Raw genomic sequence first — 19,805 nt, 5'->3', positions numbered from 1 at the left:
GAATTTGATTGTCTTAAGTACCAGCTCTTATGCCATATACTGTCCCCGACCACCAAACTTTTCGGTTAAAAAAGTTTGGTGGTCGGAGACAGTTAAGTTAAGGCATAAGAGCTGGTACTTAAAGACAATCAAAATAGAGCCCTTAGTGTTGCATTTCATGAGATGTTTTTTGCTTGTTGATTTAGGAGTGAGCACGGAGACAACAGCACGATGGGGTTACATCAATCATTGGTTCTCAAAGTGGGGGCCGGGGACCCCCCAGGGGTCCATGGCAGGGTTCCAGGGGGTCCTCAGCAAAAGTAGTTAACATACTGTAGCATCGCGGCCATTTTAAACAACTTTATCCATTTATATGTTGGCTATTCATAAATAGCAGATCTAAAGCGAAAATGTACTATTTTTGGAAAATCCCAATTGGAGCCACTATTTTACCCTGATTCGTCTCTCAGAAAAAATACATTTTAGGATGACATCTTGGGAAAATTCTGTTGATGTTCACTCTCGTATTGGAATGAATAGACAGACTCCAACCTGCTTCTGGTCTCCTAACAAGGCGACCAGCTACTTCACACAGATATGAGAACAGGCACGTGCACAAATGAAAGGGGGCTTGAGCGTCTGTAAAAAGTGCCCTCTCTAGTCCATGAATGCAGTTTTCACTATGGTTAAAGAAATGCAAATGCCCCCTTTCCACGCCATACCTGAAGGCAGCATTCAAGAGAAATGCTTTGTCCAAACTGTCCTGAACTTGAATGCAGCATCTTATCTTGAATGAAGTGCCCTCTCTGTGTAGAAATCCACATCTCCAGTATTCACTTGATTATGCTTAGTTCAGTGTGGTATCAAGCTAGTTCACACTAGTTCAGTGTAGCCGGCCTCCAAGCTCACGAGCTTGGAGGTCTGCTATTTTCGATACTTTCACCAAAAGGCCATTTCAGAAATGTCAGCCCCTGCCTCTCTAACATTCTCTTCACGTCCCTGTATGGGAAGTAAACTGGAGATGGCGTGTCTTTCTTTCTTTTTTTTTTGTCTTGACCTCTGACCAATGCTGTGATCATGTAAGTGAGGTCACTTCCTGTGTCCAGCCCAGGAGACGGCCTGTTCTGTGATGATTCCACGAATAACAGCTCAGTTCTGGAGGACTTAACAAATTATTTGGCACGGGACGGAAGTGGGTGTGCGCATGAGTGACTTGTTTTGAAACACGCAATTCCTCATGGGCCTTGGCCGGAGACACATGTGTTTGTAAACCATGTTATGTGCGTGTGCGTGCGTGTGTGTGTGTGTGTGTGTGTGTGTGTGTGTGTGTGTGTGTGTGTGTGTGTGTGTGTGTGTGTGTGTGTGTGTGTGTGTGTGTGTGTGTGTGCGTGCGCATGCGTGTGTGAGGGAATGTCTCTCAGCAGCTGTTGTGTCTCCTGCAAGAAGAACTGTGTGTTCTTCCACTTTGGCAGAGAGGGGGGAGAAGTGACTCCCAATGGCAATACCACAGTTTAGCAATACTGGCCTAATTTTGACTATATAAAAAAGAAAAAGAAAAGGGGGGGAAAAAGCTGGTTACAAGTAAAAGTCCTGAATTAGAGATATTACTTAATTCAAAGTGCAAAAGTATTGGCATCCAAATATAGTACCCAAAGCAAAAGTACTAAAACTTTTCTTTTTTAATGAAAATAGCAGCCCAACAGCAATGAAATGTACTTTGGTTACTGTCCACCAGTGCGTGTGTTTTGGCTGTACCCCTGTGTCCTCTGAGAGTGTTGTGTAGCCAGGGTGGAGAGAACTACGAGCTCAACCTCTTACTCATCTCAAGGTTGAGAAGAAAATAAAGCCCCAAAAACAACCAAATCATTCCCTTCTGGTCTCATTGATGAGATATGGAGAGCAGAGCAATGGAAAGTTCTCTGCTCTCTGGTCGCATAATATTTGTAACCTTAAATTCTGGAGAGCTGTTTGTTGGAGAAGAGCCTGGAATCACATTGTGTTCTTTTTCTAGGTTATTGATACAGAGGCCATCATGTTCCTCTGCCCTGAATTTGGGCAAAATTCCTTTTCAGTTCAATGAAGCGCAATAAGGTTGAGAACCACTGGGTTTACTAACCCAGGGGTTCCCAAACTTTTTTGTCTCAGGGCACCCCATAAATATTTTTTTAATCCGAGGCACCCCTACATTATAATTTTCACTCCCAGCACCTTCGTTTTGTATTTATCATCTATAAAATGTACTAAACTAGTGAAAACAGCAGATCTACAAGCACACGATGCGAGGCGTTGTGTGCTTGTAGATCGGCTGTTTTCACTAGTTTTGTGCGACCCTGCAGAAGTCTCTTGACGGGTGCTACACTAGAATGTTGCGTGCAGTACTTAACATCAGTAAGAGTGCACATGTTACCAACAAGAGCCTGTATGAGGTAATACCAAGGGTGAGCGAGAAAGTTGCTGCCAGAAGAATGAGACTAGCAGGACACTGCCAAAGACACCAGGAGCTTCCAGCCAGCAAACTGGTGCTGTGGGAACCAACACATGGGCACCGGTCACGAGGTCGTCCCACAATAACATACGTGGATGTACTCAAGAAAGATGTAGGAGCGCAAAGTACCAACGAGCTGGCCAGGACGACCTAGAGAGAGAGAGAGAGAGAGAGAGTCTTGTATGATGAAGCAGGGCTTTGCTTCACCAAAAGACGTACACATTTGAAACTTGGAGATATGAGTTTTCTCCCTGACAGTGATGATATTTTAGTGATTATGTTGCGAGGAAAACGTTGAGATAATAGCCATTTTGGTTAGAACTGACTGAAAATAACGTTGTACTTCAAGTTTAAAATGATACTAAATATTTTTTCAAGTGTCCAAATAAATTCCAAATATTATCAAATGATCTCGCGGCACCCCTGGACTGCTGTCGCGGCACCCCAGGGTGCCCCGACACTTTGAAAACCCCTGTACTAACCTATGTGTGTTGTTTCCTCCCAGACGTGGGCTCGGTGGAGGGCCTGGCGTACCACCGTGCCTGGGACATGCTGTTCTGGACCAGCTACACCACCTCCACCATCACCTGCCACACGGTGGACCAGAGCCGCTGGGGGGCCGCCGAGCGCCAGGTGGTGGTCAGCATGTCCGGAGACGACCACCCCCGAGCCTTCGTCCTGGACGAGTGTCAAAGGTCAGTATACTTAGTATGAAAACCTTCAGATTGCGTGCATGCGTCAAGTCCCATATATGGACATATTGTCAGTCTCATGTGGTCTATGGCAGGGGTTTTCAAAGTGGGTGACGGGGCACCCTGGGGTGCCATGACAGCAGTCCAGGGGTGCCGCGAGATCATTTGATAATATTTAGATTTTAATTTGGACACTTGAAAAAATATTTAGTATCATTTTAAACTTGAAGTCCTTTTCAGTTCTAACCAAAATGGCTATTATCTCAACGTTTTCCTCGCAACATAATCACTAAAATATCATCACTGTTGGGCAGAAACCTTGTATCTCCAAGTTTCAAATGTGTACGTCTTTTGATAAAAGCCCTGCTTCATCTTACAAGACCGTCGCACAAAACTAGTGAAAACAGGCGAGGCGTTGTGCTTGTAGATCTGCTGTTTTCACTAGTTTAGTACATTTTATAGATGATAAATACAAAACGAACGGTTTTGGACATACAAGGTTTCCACCCGACAACGAATATGATATGCTATAAATATAAGGTGCTGGGAGTGAAAATTATAATGTAGGGGTGCCTCGGATTAAAAAAAATATTTATGGGGTGCCCCGAGACAAAAAACTTTGGGAACCACTGGTCTATGGTATATAGGGGTTGGGAATAAGATCAAAATTAACCCAGTTTTTCCTCTCCATCCAGCCTGATGTTCTGGACCAACTGGAACGAGCAGTCTCCCAGCATCATGCGTGCCACACTGAGCGGCTCCAACGTGCTGGTCATCATCGGCAGTGACATCCGCACGCCCAACGGTCTGGCCATCGACCACCGCGCCGAGAAGCTCTACTTCTCCGACGCCACGTTGGACAAGATAGAGCGCTGCGAGTACGACGGCACTCACCGCTACGTAAGAGTGACACACACATACTGTACCGTACAGTACATATCTAGGTTCATCGGTTCTGGATTTGTAGTTGTTACACCATGGCCCGGAGTGCAGTCCCAAGACAGAGACAAGAGATAAACATTTAGGAAAAAACAAAGAAGACTAGACTAGGACAACAGCTGTTGGGAGATGTAGGTCTAAGACAGGGCCGTGCAGAGAGCACTGAGGGGGCAGGTGTTCAAACCTCACAAAAGGGCACTTCCCCGATTTTTGGGGTGGTCTTTTTGTGCCATTTCACAACAGAACTGTAGTACAGTGAACTTAGCATGCTTGCTATAGTGAAATTATAATTATTTTGTCAAATGTTTGTCTTGATATGGGCCATGGCTGTTGGGCAGGCCATGAAAAGGGGCACTTTGAGCCAAATGGGCAGGTGCCCAAGCACTGCACGTGCCACTCTAAGAGTTCCACAGTGTAGGGAGGTGCAAGACCGTTATGGGCTTTGAACACAAACATAATCATCTTAAAGGGAGTTTGTTCCACAACTTTGGTACCAACACGGCAAAGGAGTTCTTCATGTACAACTGACTGTCAGATCTGAGTGACCTGCTGGTGCTCTAAGAGTTCCACAGTGTAGGGAGGTGCAAGACCGTTATGGGCTTTGAACACAAACAAAACAATCTGATGTCTATCGGTGAAAACAGCTGTTCTTCAACGCCGTTGTAGATCACTCAATAACACGCTCCACTGACTGGCTCACACTAAAAGGTCCCCAACGCAAACACTGAACTGGGGAAAACAGCCTTTTGTTTTAACGCCACAACCACTGGGAATGAGCTACAGTTTTAAATTCAAGATATGTGCTGCCCCCTGCAGGTAGTGCTGAAGATCGAGCCGGTGCATCCCTTTGGCCTGGCGGTGTACGGAGACTACATCTTCTGGACGGACTGGGTGAGGAGGGCGGTGCTCCGAGCAGACAAGTACACGGGCGGGGACATGAAGGTGCTGCGGGCAGACATCCCACAGCAGCCCATGGGCATCGTGGCCGTGGCCAACGACACCAACAGCTGTGAGTTCCTCCACTCCTCTCAGGGGTGTCTCACCAAATTCTGAGTGAATGAATGAATGTTCTTCATTTAGAATTTAGACTGTAAATATTATGTAAAAACTAAATCTAGAAGTTGCCAGGGACAAGGCCAAGTCTCGCCACGGATACATTTGTCCGTGTACGGACATGTTGATGACCCCTGTTAAGGTCAAGGAGAGGCAAAGAAACAGGAGAGTTAGAGAGAGAGAGAGATTATGGGTAGTGAATAAAGAGAGAGAGAGAGGTATAGAATAAAAAGTATTTCAGTGGTTCAGCATTCTCAGTGTGTGTGGACAGGGGCGTCACAAGGGGTAGGAAAGTGGGACTGAGTTACCAGGGCCCAAGGTGCAGGGGCCCTAGTAACTTTAGCTATTAAAAAATAGCAGATATACAAGCTCACAGCGCGGCACCGAGTGCCGCGCTGTGAGCTTGTAGATCTGCTATTTTTGTCTTTGAATATATATATTTTTTTAATTTCTTTATTGCTTTTTGACATAAATACAATAAGCAGTTGTAATTTATAGGGTGTCAAGAAGTTTTTTCTTTTTTTTTCCCCCCCTGTGCACTTTCAACATACCATATACAACATACAACATATTACAAACAACACATATATCTACAGCTTACATTGCAAAGATTGTTCTCTTTTTTTTTACTCTTTCCCTCTCATTTACCCTTGTATATATATGAATGAATATTGAATATTTTTGACCCGATTCTATAAATGTCTTCTAAATCCTTCTAAGGTTTAAAAAAAAAAAAAAAAAAACAATGTTTCTATGTCAGTGGTGCTCAAACTTTTTCATGTGAAGGACCCCCAAAATGATATGTATTTGGCCACGGACCCCCATCTCAAAATATTTAGTTCCCGGGACCCCCCCATGCAGAAGCAACAGTTTTGTTACAGATGTACGCTTAAAAAATACATACATTCAAAGATTTGCACACATTTTCACGACTTTTCAAAAATAGCAAATCTACAAGCTTGCAGCGCTGTGAGCTTGTATATCTGATATTTTTTCCGGTCTAGGCGTGGCCTAAACTGGAAACAAGCAGAAGAAGTGGCGTCTCTCTTTGTTTTGATCCTCCCTGTTTGTTTCCCCAATCCCTATTTAAATGCTAGAGAAGTGTAGTCTTGCCAGTCGCTGCGAGTTGGAATAAAATATGGATATGGAAAGGGAACAGAAAGCAACAGTGGATCAGGTGGTGCAGGGAGTCTAGACATCACTGAAGTATTGATTAGAAACACTAAACAAAGCACCTCGTTAGATTGCTGTCCTTTCAATAAACCTGCTTTAATTCCAACCAGGAAATTCAACATCCTCCTCATCACACATCAGGTGTACAGATGTACCACAAGGACACGCACGCACACACGTGCACACACACACAGTCACACACACGCGCGCGCGGAAGCACACACTTTTCTGCCTCAACAGTGGAGTTAATGAGGTGTCTGAAAGTAATCTGAGAATGTGACATGGCTGAAAGGAGCCGCACACACACACGCACGTGCATGTGTGTCGTTCCCCCCCCTCCATCTCATCTCATCCTACTTATTCAATTATTGTCACCATCACTCAGGGCCGGATGTAAGCTCTAGTAGTAGGTGGGGCGAGAGGAAATGCCAGGGGGGCAACCTTTTTAGGGGGTCATAACGCCAGAAATGCATAAAAACCTATGCATTTTGGCACACTTATACCAATGACACACCACACCATGCTGTGTACAGTACAAGTCACAGAACTTAAGAAATAAAATACACAAAAAAGTTAAAAAAAAAAAGAAAACAATCACACCCGTGTGAACTGAGCGGTGGTTTACCCACCTCATAGATCATGTGTACCGATTTTTGTGACATTTGAAGAAAATATGTAGGAAAAGGAGCAAAAAGTGTGTTTTGGAGAAAATTCAAGATGGCGGAAAATCTATCCTGGCGCAAATGGGCGTGGCCTATATGGGGAAATGCGTCTTGACCCAAGGAATCCAGGGAAAAAAGAATTTAAATTTTCCGATCTACGGTTCAAGAGTTACGGGGCAAAACGTAAAGTGGGCCGTTATAGCGCCACCATGAGGCCGAGTGATTATTTTTCGATTCATTCTTAAAATCATTATGAATCTCCTCTCCGAAGTTTGAAACTGTAGCTCCAATGGTTTACGAGAGAAAAATACTTGAAAGTGATTTCTTGCATTGTCCCATTATAAGTCAATGGGGACAATTAAGCGTCGTTTTTTGCCGATTACGTCGGCATGGTAAGGCGGATCGGAACGAAAGGTAATAGCACACCATTCCCGGCCGAGCCACACATTTTGATGTATATATTGCGCGAGTGGCGTAAATGGTGCGGCACTAGTTACGCGCCGAAGTTTAGGCTACATACAGACACGGACGGAGACAGACAGGCCCACACACACGGCCACGTATAGGAGCGTTTTGACCACCGCTCAAAAAAAACACAAAAAAAAACAACAAAAGGTTAAAGAAATGATAAATAATGTGATGACAAAAGACAGACATGTTACTGGTGTGATAGCTATATAAACTGATGTGATTGACAAAGATGAATGCAAATTATACTATAAACTGATAGATATAGATTGATACACTGATATGAGACTAGATGGATGATAGATATGATACTGGATAGATTGAGACACTGAGATGACACTAGATGGATAGATAGACAGACAGACAGACAGACAGACAGACAGACAGACATGACACTAGACAGACAATGACATTATATTTCCTCCAAATTTGCGACAAGGAAAACAAAAGCACGCATCTAGCTTCACTGAATATTCCAGCCATGATCTTCCTCCACGGTACCAGCCCGGGCTGAATGCGCGTGCTGTCTTGCCAAAATGACGTTTTGGAAACACAAGATTAGCGGGCTGTGATGGTGCTGTTGTGCTTAAGCCAGTGCTGTTAGCAGCGGCCACTGCTGCGTCGTGTACGGCGAAGCTTTCAGCTTGTGTTGCCGTGCTTGTGGAACTCAATTGGGGGTTAGGGTTTGGGTCGGGTCGAGGAGCAGCAGCTCTACCTCCTGCTCCCTGTGTGCTGTTGTCGGCGGCCGCTGCTGCGTTGCGAACGGCGACGCTTTCAGCTTGTTGCCGTGCTTGTGGAACTCAATTGGGGGTTAGGGTTTGGGTCGGGTCGAGGAGCAGCTGTACCCCGAGTCGACGACGGCTCGGAGCCTGCCTCTGGACTGACTGGAGCCGTAGCAGCAGTGCTACTCGCGTCGCGAGGTTTAGAAACCAGAAATCGACGCATATTGACCGAAAGAGCCAGAGAAAGAGAACAGAAGTTAAAGTGAAACAAGCTGCAAGCACAACTAAAAAACAAACTGTTCCTTCTCTCGATTAGTTCCTTAATGCGCTGGACAAAACTGAAGTTAGTTGGCAACCAGAAGTGGTGCGTGTACTTGTCTGTCGAGACGAGACTGACTGCTGTTCCCTCCTACGCATTCAACGCATATCGGGGGTGGAGCTGCTGGCCTGGCTGGAACATTATTATTTGTTTTACTTCTTTTGAGGTGCAGAGGGAGAGAGATGGCATTGGCGATCGGAGTTTTTAAAATGTATATATAATGAAATGGTGTTGGTTTTGGTGGTGCGACAGCTGTAGCATAAAAATAAAAAAAAACGAAATATATATATTTTTATTTTTTCATGCCATCTTGTTTGGTGGGGCAGACAGGGCATTTAGGGGGGCAATGCCCCCCCTTGCCTATGGGGAGATCCGGCCCTGCCATCACTGGTTCTCTAAAGCCTCTTTTCCACTGACATGGCCCAACACCACACCACTCCACACCGCCCACTTGTGCCAGGTTTTCCACTACAAGGACCTGGGTAGAGTGGTGTGAAAGTGGTACTAAATGTGGTACTAAAAAGTATCCACTACAGAGTAGGTCTGAGCTAGGCCAAACAGGGCCAAACACATCATAATGACTGATCACTCACTGACTTTTCATTTAGACCACCAGGATATAGTTGTAAGTAAGGGATAAATACTGGCTCCGCGGGGGTTGTCCATATATAACATCCCGACGGACTGATAACTCCCGAGGCGCCAGCCGAGGGAGTTATCAGTTCGAAGGGAGCCATTATGAGTATGAGTATTGAGTATGAGTATGAGTATTTATCCCGCTTATTACCCGGCTACTAAATAAAATTAATAATTTTTACTCAAAACTAAAAACAAAACGAAGTATTTCCTTGTTTACAGACGGCTGGAAGTGTTGCGCTGGGCGTCCTCCCAGCGAGACACGGTCGCCTTGGAAAACAAGGAAGTGCTGATTAGATAGAATCCATTTTCTGATACTAGGTCGTCTATTTCTCGCTTAAAGTAATTTTAAAAACATTCTTGAGATCAACGTTTAGTTCTAAATGTCGCTGTGTGGTTGTTTACATGGCTGACGTGTTGGATACGGCACTAAATTCATGCAGCGCAGGCTGCGCAGTTTGACTGCAGCAGGTGCTCTGAGTCTTTGATTAGCCATCGGTCTGTTATTGAGCCGAGCGGTCTGCTATCCAGAAATAACAGACCGCTGATTTCAGCAACTGACCAATCAGAATCAAGCATTCAAATGAGCCGGGTAATAATACATGATAATAGATTCTATTGTGTTATAACCACTAGCGCCAAAATCAGGCAGATTTTTGCAAAACACATTTTTGAACACTGCTCCTACAGATTTGGCCCTAAAATCACACAAAGCGGTACACAGTATATCTAAAGTCATGTCATCAACATGGATCTGTACCATTTCCCATATTCCCTCCTGATTGCCTACCATTGCCTTCTAAAGTTTGTGTATGCGACCTGACGGTCGCTTATCTCCCGATTAGGGAGTCTTACTGGTAGTTATCATAGTAATACATTAATACTTTATAGTGTATTATAATCACAGTTATAATCCATTATAGTGTCTTATAATTAGGATAGTTGTAATACAAATTTATATTGTATTATAATCATAGTTAAAAGGGTCAATTTGCTTCTTACTGATAGGGGTACTTTTGTGTAATGGAAAATGTAGATAATTTTAAGTGGTGTGGTGTAGTGTTGTGTAGGGTGCTAAAGCTTCAGTCAAAAAGGGGCTTAAGTGTGTCCCGGGGACCCACAGGGGTCCTTGAGAGAATTTGAAAATAGCCCACTCTTGACTAAATAATGTTGACAAATCTTTCTCTTTTCACGTAAGGGTCCATCTGTATCAATTTGGGGGATTGTTGACATGAAGTTGTTTGAGACCCACTTTAGCTTCCTTCACATGAAATCAAATCCCTACGGCTGTTTCTCCTTCAGCGCATTGACTCCAATCCAACCCCCTCTTACTCTTAACACCATCCATAGGCACACACACACACACACACACACACACACACACACACACACACACACACACACACACACACACACACACACACACACACACACACACACACACACACACACACACACACACACACATACACACACACACGCGCACAGGCACCCACACGCACATGTGCACCGGCCGCACCTGTACACAGACCATGGGCCTGTAGTAATTGCAAAAATCCCATTTAGTTTGTGTCACTTTATATTTGTCAGCAGAGGAGCCATTCATTCACACAGTCAGTTGTTACCAAAGTAGTATAGGGACTGTCGGTTATGACATCACCGCAAGATTCGGGGCTTAACTCCGCCCACTTTGGCGGCCATTGCCATTGCTAGGTCTTGGATGCATCAAGATCAGTCTGTACTAGTTCTACTTGTTGAGCAAGCAACGATACTTTTACTTCAATTGCTCTAGGCTTTGATTGCATTTCAATAAAACCATATTTGATCAACATAACGATCACACACATTTTACTGTTTATAGGGAATGTTATATTATTATAAACCGATCTTTATTTCCAAAGCAATAGATGAATGTGATGGCTGTTCTGATCTGCTTGTGCTCTTTCTGCGCTCATGCATGGACAGCCGAAGTCGTGATTTTAGCGTGATATCTTTTTTTGGGAGACAATAATGAGCACCAGCAAATGAAAGCAGACATTCCAGTGAATATGGACACGTTTAAATGTATTTTTTTTTGATGAAAATTGACCGAGTAATGGCCGGGTCAAATTGCAAGTGGTCTTGGCAGTGGCCCAATAACTGGCTGTAGGCACGCTATGTGGTGTAAAGTAATTAAGTATATTTACTTAAGTACTGTACTTAAGTACACTTTTGAGTTATATGTACTTTGCCAATATTTTTACTTCTTCTCCACTACATCTCTGATCCAAACATTGTAACATTTTAGGCCTACTGTTTATAGGGAATGTTATATTATTATAAACCGATCTTTATTTCCAAAGCAATGGATGAATGTGATGGCTGTTCTGATCTGCTTGTGCTCTTTCTGCGCTCATGCATGGACAGATTTTAGCGTGATATATTTTTATTGGGAGACAATAATGAGCACCAGCAAATGAAAGCAGACATTCCAGTGAATATGGACACGTTTAAATTTATTTTTTTTGAAAAATTGACCGAGTAATGGCCGAGTCAAATTGCAAGTGGTCTTGGCAGTGGCCCAATAACTGGCTGTAGGCACGCTATGTGGTGTAAAGTAATTAAGTATATTTACTTAAGTACTGTACTTAAGTAGGCCTACACTTTTGAGTTATATGTACTGTCTATCCCAATATTTTTACTTCTTCTCCACTACATCTCTGATCCAAATATTGTAGGCCTGCTTTTACTCCACTCCATTTATTTCAAAACTTTAGTTAGTAATGCTAGGCCTACTATACTTTTGATATTATTAATAATATTTTATATTATTACAAAACATCATTAACCACTTCAGTATATACATATATTTTGACCATTTGAAAATAGCCGATCTACAAGCTTACAATGTTAGATCCATGCTATTTTCAAAAGATGTTTTGATAACTTGAAAGGGACATTCTGCACAATGAGTAGGCCTACTTTTACTGTTGGTACTTTAAGTACATTTTGATACCATTACCAATACTTTTATACTTTTACTCATGTAAATTTTGAATAGGCCTCCTGGACTTCGACTTGTAATAGAGTACACTTGCATTGACCAGTCCATCTTATCTACAACCAGCGAACTGTCAATTCAATGCTGTTCTCCGGTCATTGCTTCCTTTTATCCAAGAGTCTTACAAGAAAGATAGCAACGAACATGGCGGGCGGAAGTGGCCGATTTTTGCAAGGCCCCGCCCAGTCCTCACCCCCTATACGTCTGTTTGAATCCTAGGGAAACAGAATCCAGGGCAATTTGAATCATTTATTTCAACAGTTTTGTCTTAAGTTTGTTTTCAGAGGTCTCAATAAAAAATAAATAAAAAATCTCTCCACCGCACCGACGTCGTGTCGGAAAGCGTCTGTTGCAGAAAATCTGCCGTTGAATGGGCAGTTGGTCGGAATGGTCGCTAAGGTTTGTGTGTGTGTGTGTGTGTGTGTGTGTGTGTGTGTGTGTGTGTGTGTGTGTGTGTGTGTGTGTGTGTGTGTGTGTGTGTGTGTGTGTGTGTGTGTGTGTGTGTGTGTGTGTGTGTGTGTGTGTGTGCGTGCGTGCGTGCGTGCGTGCGTGCGTGCCTGCGTGGAATAAACTCCCTGTCTCACTTAGAACAACAGACTTACTCCCCAGCTTCCACTGTGGCCTGAAGACTCACCTCTTGAGACTCCACCTTAGCCCATAGCACTTACCGTAACACTCGCCTACCCCCCAATGAGCATACACGAAAGCTAGATAGCATTTTAAGGTTTTATATAATGTTAATGTTTTTTTTACTGATGATTAGGTGCTTGGTCTACCTACATTCTTTTCTTTTTCTAGATTGATATTCCTATGCATTTTATGTATTGATGTTATTGTATTGATGTATTACCTTGCTTATTTTATTGCCGCGCTCTGGATTAAGAGCGTCTGCTAAATGCCTACATTTTAAATTGTAAATGGTGCATGAGTGCCTCCAGGTGAGTTCTCCATGTGTCGCCTTGTGTCGGGTCAACAACAACGTGTGTGTGTGTGTGCGCCCCCTACAGGTGAGTTCTCCATGTGTCGGGTCAACAACGGCGGCTGTCAGGACCTGTGTCTGCTGACCTCTGAGGGCAGGGTCAACTGCAGTTGCCGTGGCGACAGGAAGCTCCTAGAAGACAACACCTGCATAGGTAATGAAACTCATAGAACCTCATTTGGTGTGTTTCTTTAGTTTTTAGAAAGGCCCTTTTGCCACCGGACACTGAAATGTTTTGAACGCGTGGTGTTGTGTCTGCCTCTCCTTCAGCTCTGAACTCCACCTGCAGCCGCATGACGGAGTTTGAGTGTGGCAACGGGGACTGTGTCAACTACACTCTGACATGTGACGGCATGGCTCACTGCAAGGACAAGTCTGACGAGAAGCAGTCCTACTGCGGTGAGTTCCTTCAGGGAATGATTGAAGACATAAGACTGTGTCTTCAGCGAATGATTGAAGACACAAGACTGTGTCTTCAGGGAATGATTGAAGACATAAGACTGTGTCTTCAGGGAATGATTGAAGACACAAGACTGTGTCTTCAGGGAATGATTGAAGACATAAGACTGTGTCTTCAGGGAATGATTGAAGACATAAGACTGTGTCTTCAGGGAATGATTGAAGACATAAGACTGTGTCTTCAGGGAATGATTGAAGACATAAGACTGTGTCTTCAGGGAATGATTGAAGACATAAGACTGTGTCTTCAGCGAATGATTGAAGACACAAGACTGTGTCTTCAGGGAATGATTGAAGACATAAGACTGTGTCTTCAGGGAATGATTGAAGACACAAGACTGTGTCTTCAGGGAATGATTGAAGACATAAGACTGTGTCTTCAGGGAATGATTGAAGACGTAAGACTGTGTCTTCAGGGAATGATTGAAGACGTAAGACTGTGTCTTCAGGGAATGATTGAAGACATAAGACTGTGTCTTCAGCGAATGATTGAAGACATAAGACTGTGTCTTCAGCGAATGATTGAAGACATAAGACTGTGTCTTCAGCGAATGATTGAAGACATAAGACTGTGTCTTCAGCGAATGATTGAAGACAACCAGTTGCAAAACCAGTTGTTGCTGCTGGAGAAAAACAGGATAAATAACACTTTAAAAGGAAACATCTTAAAGGAGTAGTTCACTCCCAAAATTACTTTTTTTCTATTGATTACTCACACCATGGAGAATATTTTTTGGGTTTTTGTCGTATTCCTAAGACAAAAATTGATTATAGTAAACTTACCCACATGCCATGCATTTGGGTCCCCATCCAGAGCCATGCATTCAGGTGTCATGTCACTTGTGAATGTACCAATTAATTGCATTTACATAAAGGAACTACATTGTTCATGTTTTGTTACAGTAATACACCACATGCTGTTCTTCGTATCATAACATTATATATTATATATATTTGAATGTTTAATACTTGTATTCTTCCCTGTGTGGTCCCATCAGCTAACCGGGAGTGTAAGAAGGGCTACAGACGGTGTGTGAACGCTCGCTGCGTGCAGCACAAAGCCTGGTGCAACGGCGTGGACGACTGTGGGGACAACTCTGACGAACTCTTCTGCAACAGTGAGTCACATGGAACTGATTTTACTTCTACTTCCCTCAGGCATGTGCACACATAGACATCAAAGGGGGCTTGAACCCCTGCCCTTTTACTCATCTGTAAAAAGTGCCCTCTCCAGACTAGGGATGCGGTATCGGTACTCACGGTATCGGTACTCGCGCCGATACAACCCTATTTTGCTGTACTCGTACTCGCCCGATACTTCTGATGGCAGCGGCCGATACCGAACAGGGGCGTCACAAGGGGGAGAAAAGTGGGACTGGGTTACTGGGGCTCAAGGTGAAAGCCAGGGCCTTAATTATTTTATACTTTTGCTATTGAAAAATAGCAGATATGCAAGCTCACAGTGCCGCACTGCAAGCTTGCAGATCTGCTATTTTTTAAATACCCCATGAAGAACATTCATGGGGGGCCAGCAGTGAATCCTTGTACCCAGGGCCCACCCTTGGCAATGGGGCTGTTAAGTATGACATCATTTTGTAGGCAGAGGAGAATTTCTTTATAATAAAAGGTTGCTATAACATGTAAAATAAGCAAATTAAGAATTACCAAGGGTGATTTGCGGAGCCTGACTGTCATACTGGTAATTGTGGTCACGATGACCCACAGTGGGTGCACGCTGAACGGAGTGAACGCTGGCATTCAGCGGCAGCATGGGCTGTCTGTCTGTCTTTCTGCTGCTTCAACATGAGTAGGCCTACATTGAGTGATTTAGCAGCATCATTCATCATTCATTAATCTTAAAACTTGCTACGATGCAAAGTTTGTCTGAGTGCTTTGCCTTTGATGGAGAAATCAAATCCAAAAAAGGCGATTGGATGTGAATCACTCACTCATTACCTCGGCAGCTCGGCTCGAGCCTGTTGCATCAGTGTGATCCGCTCATCTGAAGAATAATCCATTTTGAGGTGAGATTTTGAGAACATGGAGAAAGTAGTCTCAGTCATAAGTTGGCTGTGATGAGAGATGAGCGAGATGAGAGAGGTCGCTTAACGAGAGGAGTCCTGTCAGTCCAGCTGCGCTGTGGTGCGCTGCTCTGGGGAGTTAATTGGTGACCTAGTTTTAGACTACGTCTTTCACTGGTGATGTAATCAATTATTTTGGAGCAGATTCCAATAGTATAAACATTATTAAAAGTGTAAACGTTCTGTTTTTGTATTGCACAATGCACACCTTTATGCCTTTTATGGTACTGAGTGTTAGAGTGTATACGGTACTAGTACTACAGTACCCGGCTGGTATTGCGCTAAGCGCGGGTTTTTCCCATGATCCTGTGTGAGTCTATAGTGTTTGGCAGTGGCCACAGTGTTGTTATTTTGCCTGTCGTTATACTGAGTAAAAGATATTAATACCCAGAAGAAGGTTGTCGTTATTGACTTATCAATGGTAGCAGAGGATGGTTCACAACGCTAACTACAGAGTCCCACCTGCATTTGAAGAAAAGAAGTCTTATGAGAGCTGGAAAAATGAAGTTGAAATGTGGATACTTGTTACAGAACTGGATAAGAAGAAACAAGCGTTGGCTGTTGCTCTATCGCTGAAGGGAAGAGCTAGAGATACAGCTTTGGAAATAACTGCGGCTGATTTGAACAAGGATGAAGGAATGAAGACACTTCTCGATGCTTTGGATGGTGTATTCCTTAAAGAAGAAAAGGACCGGGCGTATGACGCATACACAGACTTTGACAGGATCCGGAGAGAAAAAGAAGTTTCCATGGCGGATTACATCGTTAATTTCGAGCAGAGATACAACAAAATGCGCAAATTTGACATGGCTCTCCCTGACGCTGTTTTGGCGTTCAAGTTGTTGGATACAGCCAATCTTGATGTTAAAGACAAACAGCTTGCGCTTACAGCTTGTTCAACGCTCACATTCGCAAGCATGAAGTCTGCTCTAAAAAGGATTTTTGGAGACAATACCGAGTCACCCACATGCAGCGGCGGAGGGATCCACGTGCGTCAAGAAGAGGCTGCGTTCTATGTAGATCAAAGGAGAGACGTTAACAAATCTCGTTCCCAAACCAACCAAGGGAGGGCGCCATTGGCCGGCTCAAACCCACTAGACAGGTATGGTCGGAGGACAAAGTGTGCTATATGTCAAAGTACGTTCCACTGGGTGAAGGACTGCCCACATAAGGCTGATCATGTAAAACTGACAGAGGAAAATGAGGAGACAGAAACAATTGAAGAGTGCAATATTACATTGTTTGCTAAAGAGTCAGTATCTGATGCTGAAATATTCATGGTAGAGGCCTTAGGTTCAGCTATAATTGACACAGCATGCACCAGAACAGTCTGTGGTGAAAAATGGCTGGACAGTTACATTCATACACTGAAAGAGAGTGACAGGAAGAAAATGGAAAATGCACAGAGTAGAAGAGCTTTCAAGTTTGGTGATGGGCAAGTTGTACATTCCACAAAAAAGGTTAAAGTCCCAGCAAAAATAGGCCAAACCAAGTGCCACATAGAGACTGAGGTGGTCCCAGTGGACATTCCTTTACTACTTAGCAAAACGTCACTTAAAAGGGCAAAAGCAGTGCTTGACATTGAAAATGACAAAGCCACAATGTTTCAGAAACCAGTGCCCCTTGAGATTACATCCTCAGGACATTACTGTGTCAGCATAGTGGACAAAGATTGCACAGCCACTTGTGAGAATGAACCCCAAGCTGATGAGGTTCTGGCCATAACAGATAACATGAGTAAAGATGAAAAACACAAAGCCTTAGTGAAACTACACAAGCAGTTTGGACATGCTTCAGTTGATAAACTTAAGAAGTTACTGACTAGTGCTGGAAGTAATGATGAAGAGAGTATTGCTATTCTGAAGGACATCGTAAGCAGTTGTGAAATATGTCTCAAGTACAACAAACCCAAGCCAAAGCCATCAGTTGGTCTACCAATGGCTTCAAAATACAATGAGACTGTGGCATTAGATCTGCATGAGCTAGAACCAAATGTCTGGTACCTCCACATGATCGATCACTTCACCAGGTTCAGTGCTGGTAGCATTGTGACCACAAAGAAATCCAGTGAAATTGTGAAGCACTTTATGCATTCCTGGGTCAGTGTTCATGGCGCCCCATCAAAGATTTTTTGTGACAATGGGGGCGAATTCAATAATGAGGAAATGAGAGACATGGCAGAGAACTTTAATATTGAATTCAAAACCACTGCTGCCTTTAGTCCATGGAGTAATGGGCTCTGTGAAAGGCATAACAAGACCCTTACAGAGATATTGTTAAAGGTGAAGAAAAGCAGTGGATGTGACTGGAAAACAGCCCTAGACTGGGCCCTGATGGCAAAGAATGCAATGCACAATGTACATGGATTTAGTCCATACCAGCTAGTATTTGGGCAAAATCCGAACCTACCTTCTGTGCTGGTTGATAAACCACCTGCCCTGGAGGGCACTACCATGAGTAAATGGGTAGGACAGCACATTTCAGCATTGCATCAAGCAAGGACAGCATTTACTGAGGCAGAGTGCTCTGAGAGAATCAGGAGAGCTCTGCGCACACAGCTTCGCCCCACAGATGAACACTATGAAACTGGAGATAAGGTGTACTATAAAAGAATGGACTACAATGAATGGAAAGGCCCTGGGGTGGTCATTGGACAGGACGGCGTGGTCATATTTGTTAGACATGGAGGCACCTATGTCAGGGTGCATCACTGCAGACTACGCAAGGCCAAAGATCACTACACCGACAAGTCTGGCGACGGCCAAGAAAGTCAGACAGAACATAATGCAGCAGAATGTGATATGGACTGAATGACGCCTCACTGTACTGGTACAATAGAGTTAAAGAAACAATGTTGCAAACAGGAGGAAAAATGTCACAAGTCGACCCTGCCATTTTTTATTGGTTGGATGAAGATTGTAAAGTGTGTGGGGTGCTTGCTAGTCATGTTGATGATTTCATCTGGGGGGGTTCACACACCTTTGAAAAAACAGTAATCCCCCGCCTGCAGTCTGCCTTTCAAGTGGGCAGAGAAGAACATGACAGCTTTCGCTATGTAGGCATGGAGTATGTCACTGAAAATGGAATAACATGTATGCATCAAGACAATTACATACAGAATCTCCAGCCAATTCATGTGGACACTTCCCGTGCCGTGAGACGGGATGCTCCTCTCACTGAAAGTGAAATTGATGACCTGAGATCAAAAATAGGTCAACTGCTGTGGGTTGCTAGACAAAGTAGACCTGATATTATGTTTGATACGTGTGTCCTTGCAGCTAACATAAAACATGCTACTGTGCAGGCTCTACATGACACGAATAAGGTGGTGAGAAAGTTAAAATCTGAAAAAGTGACACTTAAGTTTCAGAACCTGGGAAAAGACAGTTCTCTAAAGCTTGTGGTGTTTTGCGATGCCTCACTGGGAAACCTTCCAGATGGTGGCACTCAAGGGGGACATCTCATTGTGCTGATGGGTGAGGAAGGAAGATTCTCACCTGTCTATTGGCAATCAAAAAAGATCAGGAGAGTCGTCCGAAGCACACTTGCTGGAGAAACACTTGCCCTTGCAGATGCTGTTGACAGTGCAATTTCTCTGTCTGACCTGTATGCAGAACTTACCACAGGAAATGTAACACAGCATGCCTTACCAATATTGTGTGTCACTGACAACCACTCCCTTGCTGATGCCATCAAGTCTACTAAGTCAGTGACAGAGAAAAGGCTTCGCATTGAGATAAGTGGTATCAAGGAACTTCTCGAGAGCCGAAGAATCCAACAGATACTATGGGCACCTACAGGAGAACAGCTGTCCGATTGCTTGACAAAACGAGGTGCATCCGCTCTTCAGCTCCTGAAGGCACTCAGTGTTGGAGTATGGAAACTGGAATAGAGACTATTCAGTTTGAATTGGAATATATTTTTTTCAGGACAGAAGTTATTTTTGTTGGTCACCTTGTTCTTACTTTTTCATGCCTCTAATTATAGACTTTGATTTTTCTGTTAACAAAAAAAAGAAAAAAAGAGTGGGAGATTGTAAACGTTCTGTTTTTGTATTGCACAATGCACACCTTTATGCCTTTTATGGTACTGAGTGTTAGAGTGTATACGGTACTAGT

General features: G+C 43.7%; 1 protein-coding gene across 1 annotated transcript in view; it reads left to right on the top strand.

Annotated features, from left to right (window-relative positions):
* Positions 1-19,805, top strand: part of LOC308286965 (low-density lipoprotein receptor-related protein 1-like) — a gene marked incomplete at both ends in the record, with an annotated part of 303,935 nt that overhangs the window by 231,883 nt on the left and 52,247 nt on the right. Inside the window, 6 exons of the mRNA XM_080728087.1 lie at positions 2,970-3,159; positions 3,852-4,056; positions 4,912-5,104; positions 13,176-13,301; positions 13,418-13,546; positions 14,605-14,724. Of these exons, the coding sequence (XP_080584213.1) occupies positions 2,970-3,159; positions 3,852-4,056; positions 4,912-5,104; positions 13,176-13,301; positions 13,418-13,546; positions 14,605-14,724 (963 nt within the window). The remainder of the gene's footprint in view (positions 1-2,969; positions 3,160-3,851; positions 4,057-4,911; positions 5,105-13,175; positions 13,302-13,417; positions 13,547-14,604; positions 14,725-19,805) is intronic.

Source organism: Nannobrachium achirus, assembly GCF_963921795.1.
Source record: "Nannobrachium achirus genome assembly, chromosome: 6".
In the NCBI taxonomy this organism is placed as follows: domain Eukaryota; kingdom Metazoa; phylum Chordata; class Actinopteri; order Myctophiformes; family Myctophidae; genus Nannobrachium; species Nannobrachium achirus.
This window is presented reverse-complemented; position numbering and strand designations above follow the sequence as displayed.